Genomic DNA, 8387 nt, shown 5'->3' with positions numbered 1-8387 from the left:
ACAAACCTAAAACTAATTTATTCTTCTGGGGGGTGCACAACCAGGATATGGGGGGGCTTCAAATGTCTAGAATCGTTTCTTTCATTAACCCTTTATTCAACTATGACCAAACCATTCTTTTTGTATGATAACCTTCCACCCATGTCCCATTCTGCCCAAACACCCATGTGCAACTTTTATATTGTTTTTATGTGCTGATGGTATGGCAAAAGGACCATAAATGGGGATGAATCAATAATTGCTCTCTTCCCAGAGCTGTTAGCCCTCCAAAGAAGAGGTTAATAATATTTAGGCTCTTAATACCTCCTAACATTGCCAAGTACAGAAGATAGGAGTAGCTGTCTCATATTTAATAGAACCTCTCTTAATATGTTCACAGTAGATGACAGCAGTAGTTGAAAGAGGATTTTCCATACTCTCTTAAAAGTGTGAAAGAACACTGACCATCTTATAGGATGGATGATACAGAGAAGCTGGTTTATGGAAACATGTCTTGAAACATGTCAATATGGTATCAGCCTCAGCATCATCTATCTCTCAGTAGATAATTCTAAGATGGAGAAACTATGAGGCAGGTCTTATATTCTTATAGTACATTTATCAGATCACTAAACTATAAAAGGCAAATTAAAAGGTAAGCAACACTCATGGGCTCTTGCAATAATGGACGGAGAATTATTGTAGAGCAGTGAGAATTATAAAAGTTGGGGAAGATCTAAGAACCTGAAGGAGGAATATGGGCACAGGACCAAGGAATTCCCCTCATACTCCCCTCTGCCTGTCCATATCTCTCCCAAACCCAAAGACTTTCCACAAGACAGCAAGGTAAATCATTTATTGACCAGTTAGAGGAAGGGCATGTTTATGGTAGAGTTCCCCTGGGTGGGGCAAAGAAAGTCAGAAATTCAGAGAAAACCTTTGATTCCTGTTGAATTGATGAGTTTTCCTAGGAAATTAGGGAAGATCCTGAAGATGCAGGGATCATGCCTTCATGTGTGACAGTGATAGAAATCAGGTACCAGAACTTATCATGAAATGACGTAGAGACCATGGAAAGGAAGATCTTGGAGCCCAGGCGAGGAAGCATTCACTCGGCACTAAATAAGAAGAGGAGAAAGAGAACATAGAAACTTGTTAAGCATTCTTTGGATTGAACTGAGGACAAAGATAATTTCCTTTATAGAGAAACATGGTGAAGAAGTGGACATCACCTTACATTCTATCTAACCCAAGTTATTTGCCAAAACAAGGGGGAGAGTCTATTGAGTAGATGACTTGTTTCTATTGCTGATCCCATCCTAACCTACCTCCAACTGAGATTAAGAAAGGATGTGATGAAGGGTCCTAGGCTTCTTTCTGCCACCTTCAGGATTAGAAGTTTCAAAGGCTTTTTGATAGACGAGGAAAAATGATGAAAGTTGCAGCCCCCTTATATTAAGTGCCTACTTTATATAACCTTTAGGTGCCGATACTTTTACACTTTACATGAATGAAGCCTCACAATCATTCTGAGATAGGAAACAGTTAAGGAAACTCAGAGGCTATTTGTCAGGTTGGAGGAAATGGGAAGATCAGACAGCTCTATGCCTAATTTGAGCAGGTACAGTAAAAAATGTGCAGTGTTCAAGAGGGAAAATTCTTATAAATTGGAGGCATTGATGGACACCTGGGCTTGGAAAATGGACCACAAATAAAGAAATGTATTTGAGTTTCATACTCATGCTCTACTACTGTTTTCCTATTTCAAACTTCAAAGTCCTGAGAATTTTTTAACACATTATCAGAGCCTTTTCACCAGCATTATATCCACTGTCCACTATCATTGTTTCCTTTTTAATTGCTTAGGTCACTTGCTCAAAAGGTCATGGTGGGAGTGAGTCCTGAGCCCAGGTCCTCTAACTCCACATTTCAAGCTCTCCCTACCAGCTTCCTTACCAAGTTGTTTTCATTGTAATCTTTGGGCACAAACCCCCAATGCTTTCAGAAGGCACTGGCCCCTGGGCCACCCATCTTCCCTAGGATTGGAATCACCAACCTGGAGGCCGGGGCGTCTCCCTTACTGCGGGCACTGAGACAGCGATCTGGAGAGGCAGAGCAGAACACAATCAGATACCAACCCCAGTTCATTTCCCAGAGAGAAACCAGATGGTTCTCTGGGTTGAGACAAAGGGGAATGAATGGAGGCATTACTGTTCCTTGGCTTTTTCCCTTCAGTAGGAAGAGAAAGCCAGAGATAGCTAAGCTTACCAACTTTGGTCAGGTCAAGTACATTTTCCTCAACAATTCCATATTTTTGGCAAATATTCACGAACTTCTGCTTGAGTTGTTGGTTCAGATCTGGCTCTCGGCCTGTAGGCAAAATGGCAAGAACAACTGTGACTCTTATATTGTCACTGAGGCAAGTTGGGGTGGGCAGTGGCAGGGGTCAAGATGGCTCAGGGAATGGATGGTACTGGCTGGGGTCTCAGGCAGCAGTCTTGTAGGGGGATATGAACTGCCCTGAGATTTGACATCAGTAGATTATGCTTCTGGCATGATGAGAGATTTCATCATCTTCCCATCACTGATGCTGAGGAATCCCCAAAGGTGAGCATCTGTCTTCACAGAGGGAGGGTCCCCCAGGTTAAGGCCTCCAGTGCTCCTTCCTCCCCTTCCTCCACACCCTAAGATGAGTGCCACACTGAAAGTACTCTACCATGGAGCTCCAGCACTTTGTATTCTGTCCCGTTGTTGAAATTGGTGGTTATATAAACAATATATGTATCATAATCAGTTTCAATGATGTAAAATGTATTATATCCTTCAACTGTGGAGGAAACAGAACACAGTTCAGAACTTCATTGGTCCATGGGAAGCGAGTGCAGCCCTTCACCTGATCTCTCCCACAAAGCAAATGCAAGTGCAAAGCAAATGCAAGAGAAAGAGGGTGTCTAATAACTTCCATTTTCCTCTCCCTTGGTTTCATGAGGTGAACTTTAAGAAAAGGGATACTGGTAGATTGGCCACTAGTGGTAGAAGAATTCAGCCACAGCAGCAATGAACCCTCAGTTATCCTCCCGGAGACCACCCACCTCCCTCACCATCTCTGCCACGATGTGCTTCCGTCCTCTCTTCTAAGCCCCACTGGCATTACAGTAGTACAGCCTCAGAAATGTATTGCGGTAGCCACCAAGCATCATCAGAAAGAGAGCAGGGAATGAGAGGCTGTTCTACTGATTTACTTTTTTGCAGGAGGTACATCTGACCAAATCACCTCTCTTAATCTAATGGTATTAAGAGCCAGGCATCAGCATTTTACCCAAGGTTCTCCTAAGCTCAGGATTTTGGCTATTAGGTGATTCTCATTATATTATCTAGATAAGCATTGATCAGGAGTTAATCAAGTTTCCAAAGATATTGGGGCTCAGTAAATTCCTTGCAGTTGGAAGTAGAATTTAGAAGACTTTTCTATCTACTTACAGACAAAACTGTATACACCCTTCTCTTCTGTTTTGTCACAAACCACAGGAATTTCAGTACATTCTCCATTTATGCTATAAAACAGAATGGGGATGGTGTCCAAGAGATGTTGATAGGGGCTTGCCTCCCGCCATTCTACCCATGGCTTGAATTTCTACTTCCACTTAACTCTTGAACAATTAAAAGAGCTTCACTTACATTATGCTACTTGATTTGATATTTTAAAAAATGACTCAACTATTCCTATCACTATTACTCTTATCACTATTTCCACTTTCACCCTAACTACAACTATTTGTCTGGATAGTTAGCTGAGTGCTCATAATGAGCCAGCCTCTCAGATAGGTGATTTACAACATTACTTCACAAATGAGGGAGAGTATTATCATCCCTGTGCACCTAAAGGGAAATGGAGGTGGGGAGAGAGGAATTTCCTTGGTTAAACAACCAGTAAGAAATCAAGACAGGTTAGAATTCAGGCTGTTGATTCCAAATTTTATGCTCTTGACCTCTGCTATACTGTTGCACTACCCAAGACTCTAATCCCCTCTACCTCCTCCTTCCCCAACTCCCATTTAAATTCATTCCTGTCATCAACTTCTGTCTCTGAATGTGGAAAAGTCTTAGGTCCATCAAGTCCTGAATCAGTGCTAGATGAGAGACTCTGAATGTGGACACAGGCCCAGCATGTGTGCATACACGGGCACATGTGTGCATATGTGAGTGTAGAGGTCCAAGACCATACCCAGGTTTCTACGTTCCCTATCCCAGCTAATAAAGGCACACTTACATTGCATAATATTTATAGAACAGAGAAGAGTTGGCCAGCAGTTGTGTGTATCCCACAAAAACCCTCATGTCACCATTTTCTTCTATCCGTTCTCGGATATCTGAAGCCAAGAGAATGGAGTACCATTCCCCTGAAATCTGCAATAAATCAGTGAAATGATTCAGTAAAAAGAGAAGAGAGGAAATACACATGAATATTCTCACCTTGAACTCTGGCCTATAGGCCAGTACTCATAGCTGTGTTTTTGAACAAGATGCAAAGATGAATTAAGACTTAAATCATTTGGCAAAAACACCCAGGACTTTTTCCACTGTCCCTTCAGTGAGAATGGAGGTCCCCAAGTGTTGTCATCTTTTAACATCATACAGTCACTCTTAGTCCAAGATCTGAAACTATCCCTTTTGTCTAATATGTCAAGGAATCTTTGCCCTCCAATAGGGCCCAACTAACTTCAGAATCCTCTGAACCACCCTCAGAAGTCTACCGACTTTACCTTTGATATATCAAAGTTGCTCTTCACAACAGCCTGGTTTCCTTCCTGATGTGCATAGACCACACTCAGCCCCAGACACAGCAACAGCAGCTTCATCTTGACAGGGGACAGCACGCCTCCTCTACAGTCACCTGGGGTGGGTCTTTGCCAAACAGTGACTCTGGTCCCCAGCGCCTCTGTCTTTATATCCATTCTGGATCCAGTTTTCTGTCCATGGAGCACCACCTTTCTTCCTCCCACTCCAAGAAATAGCCTGTCAATCACTGGTGTGGGGCCAAGGATTGTCCCTGCCCTTTTGAAACTTGGCAACCCCATCCCTTTTAGATCTACTTGGTGACCTTAAATTTCTCAAAACACATTCTCAAGAAAAGTAGCAGAGGTTAAAAACAGCTGTCTTTTAGAACAAGATTTAACTGCAGATCTGGTTTGGAATTTTAAAAGTTGATTATATTATAAGGTACTCAGTTTTCATGAACCTCAAAACAAAGAAAACTGTCTTTGTTAAAGATGATAGGACCTGTCATAAAGCATTAAAATAGGATTGAATAAAATAATGTCTTTAAAATATGGTGTTTCAGTTGCTAAAGCTGTCAGAATGCAATATACCAGAAATGGGTTGGCTTTTATAATGGGGATTTATTGGTTTACAAATGTGTACTACTAAGGCCGTGAAAATGTCCCAATTAAGGCATCAACAGGACAATACCTTCTCTGAAGAAAGACCGATGGCATCAGGGTCCTTTGTCACCTGGGGAGGCACATGATCAGCGATTGCTGATCCTTCCCTCTCAGCTTCTGTTCTCTTTAAGCTCTCCCCAAAATGTCTCTAGGTGTTTTCTCTCTCTTATCCTCATAAAGGACCCCACAAAAGGGATTAAGACCCACCCTGAATGGGCTGGATTATGTCTTAATTGAACCAAAATGTCCCACCCATAATAGGTCTGCCCCCACAGGGATGGATTAAAAGAATATGGTCTTATGTGGGGTACATAGCAGCTCTAAACCAGCACATAGGTATCTGGTACTCAGTATTCTTTATTTTTCCTTATTCTCTGCATCCAGCTGCTGCAGCCTTCCCTCTCCCCACAATTAATGACCAACTGCTCAAGCACTATGCATACATCAGCTCCCAACAGGCTCCATGAGGAAAATGGATCTCATCCCTTTTTTCAAGAATTTCCCATGTAGTTTGGTAAATGGTTCATATGTGCAATGAAAATCTAATGATAAAGCCTATGAAAGGCCACATTCTGTAAAAAGTGCTTAAGAACAAAGGCTTTGGTGTGGTACCGACCTGGGCTTTGCTCCCGTTTCTGCCATTAGGAAGCTGTGCGGACAGATCAATTAACCTCTCTGGACCTCAGATTCCTCTTATGGAGATAATTTTACCTATCTAACAGATTTCTGTAGGGATTCAATGGGATGGTATGTGTAGAACCCTCAACATAATGTCTAGGTGAGTGGAGTCGGAGAATGCCTCCCAGAGAAGGTGAGACTTGAGGTAGATATTGCAAGCTGGAGATGTGTGGGAAGAGCATCCTCTCCAGGTGAGATGAATACTGTGCCCCCAGATAGGGTGTTAAAATCTATGTCTCATTTCTGCCTTGTGTACTCTCTCCACCCCCCAATCCTGCCCCCAAAACAGAAAGAGGCTTGTATCACAGGAGCAGCTGGGCACAAGCTAGCGGACCTCAGAACTATGACTGTCTCTCTGGCCTCTTACAAAAGAAAGTCATCCCAGCCCTTGGGTGATCATTCCTAGTTCATGTTCAACCAATATCAAGTCACTGGTATTTTGAAGCTTATGTCACTTCACCATCATGGATTGGCTGTGGCTTTTTTCTGACCTGCGCTTGACATGGTGGCAAAGGCTGTGTACTTTATTCCCTCTATTTGCTTCTCTCCAAGAATAAGATGGCAGCCTATGAGCAGCCAGGTTTGCCAAAGAAATCCCACTCTTCCTGGGCTATGAGGCTGAGATGAGAGGCAGCAACCACTGCTGCACACACCAGTCCTATCCCCTCCTACAGCCATTCCTATCTCTATACTCATACTGTAGTGCTGTATTGTTACATTCTAGTTCTTTTTTTATTCCTTAGGAGGGTAAACTCCCTGAAGGGAGAGACATCTATCTTGTTCACATTTGTACCTGCTATAGCACCTGATACATAGTATGATAATCTTTGGAATGTTTGTATACAAAATCCTACCTTAGAAACATTATGGATTCTTGTTATTAAAAGGAAGCTTCTAGAAAATCCTTTTGTATATAGGATATTACTTCTGGTTATAGGAGTGGAAGAAGAGTATAGGAAGTCTTTGATGAGAAGCTTATGTTTTAGATAATCTTATCTACGAAGACCTGAGTTGACTATTCCCCATTCTGGCTATTCACTTCCATTTCAAATTTGCCACATTTTTTATGATTGGCTTAAGCATTGCCAGGAAAGCCTAGCAGCATTGAAATAGTTAGGTCAAGGCTGAAAAAATACCTGAGGTACAATGAAACCCACCTAGAGGCCTGGTGAAAGAAAAGCCAGACAAGACCAAAGCTGAATTGATTAAATCAGTCAGAAGTGATGCTTTGCTTTATAAAATGGTTCCCGTAAATAAAACTCTGTACTGCATATAAATATTTGTTCTAGAGGCTGTGGACATATGATCTAAAAACACTCTTACAGGTTGTTGATGATCAATAAATATCACAACTGAATGAGATAATGACTTTTATATTTGAGAGGATGGAAGGAGGTAGAGAGATGATGATGGATGAGTCCCCTCTGTCCAAAAAAAGAAAAAAGAAAAAAGAAAAGCAATACTGATGTTAAAGAATTTCCAAGATAACAGTGTAAGTACATGGAACAAAGATTCAATTTACCTAAGTCCACTTGGCCACCCACCTATAGGAAATGTATGTAATGTACAGTAAAAAATACATAGGGTTCAGCATTTGACTGCAGAGGAATTCTGTGTGTAGTGGAGCAAGTATTGCTTTAGAAGATGATGCTACTAAAGGGTGTTTTAAAAAGAATGATTCAATTACCATGATCAAATGCTTACTATGTGCTAGGCCTATACCTGGCATTTAGAAACTAAAGAGATAGACAACATGGGGGGCTGTACCTCCAAGAAACTCCTGGTTAGAGTAGGGATGATTTGGAAGCAATCTAATCATAAGGTTGAAAGTAAACAATTTTATATAGGCAACACAGTTCTCTATAGTAATGGAGAAGAATGAAAGGAGAAAAAAAGTAGATGTGATTTGGTTCAATTAACAACTAACCTCCCAATTGCAGGGATGGAGCCAGAATAATTTTTTTCCACCAGTTAAATGGGGCTTTACCTAAGGAACACAAGGTAAAGATAGAAAACAAGCAAGTTTCAATGGAATCCTGTCCTCTCTTGATCCAGTGGGGAAGGAAAGAGATTTTGGTTTCTCACACTCCAGACAAGTTTCTGTGCTTTCTGGGAGGGAGAAAAAGGTGAGAATTGAGCTGTTTTGCCAGCCTGCAGGTCCAGGGAAGCTGACTTCTTCCTTTCTGCCAGGGGAAGAGCAGCAATTCTGCTCAGTGGGTCTCAGTATAAAGTAGCAGATGCACAAGTGTATATCTTGTCCACTGCTGATCTGGAGAGCTGGTCTTCGGG

At 41.8% G+C, this 8387-nt stretch overlaps 1 protein-coding gene across 1 annotated transcript; it reads right to left on the bottom strand.

Moving 5' to 3' along the window:
• Positions 1 to 820: 820 nt before the first annotated feature.
• Positions 821 to 4924, bottom strand: LOC143667584 (lipocalin Can f 6.0101-like). The gene is made up of 7 exons (XM_077141962.1): positions 4743 to 4924; positions 4250 to 4386; positions 3460 to 3533; positions 2696 to 2806; positions 2248 to 2349; positions 2036 to 2081; positions 821 to 1097 (listed from the first exon to the last, which is right to left on the bottom strand). The coding sequence occupies exons 1-7, from the start codon at positions 4836 to 4838 to the stop codon at positions 1088 to 1090; spliced, it is 576 nt and encodes a 191-aa protein (XP_076998077.1). The 5' UTR covers positions 4839 to 4924; the 3' UTR covers positions 821 to 1087.
• Positions 4925 to 8387: the final 3463 nt, after the last annotated feature.

This window comes from Tamandua tetradactyla, chromosome 2 (genome assembly GCF_023851605.1).
Source record: "Tamandua tetradactyla isolate mTamTet1 chromosome 2, mTamTet1.pri, whole genome shotgun sequence".
NCBI classification, from domain to species: Eukaryota; Metazoa; Chordata; class Mammalia; order Pilosa; family Myrmecophagidae; genus Tamandua; species Tamandua tetradactyla.
Note: the sequence above shows the minus strand (reverse complement) of the source record. Positions and strands in the feature narration are given on the sequence as shown.

Coding starts and splice junctions, on each gene's coding strand:
- LOC143667584 (XM_077141962.1), bottom strand. CDS start 4,838: ATGAAGCTGCTGTTGCTGTGTCTGGGGCTGAGTGTGGTCTATGCACAT. Junction 3,534..4,249: donor TTCTATAAATATTATGCAAT/GTAAGTGTGCCT, acceptor TCTGTTTTATAG/CATAAATGGAGAATGTACTG. Junction 2,082..2,247: donor ACTTGACCTGACCAAAGTTG/GTAAGCTTAGCT, acceptor CTGCCTCTCCAG/ATCGCTGTCTCAGTGCCCGC.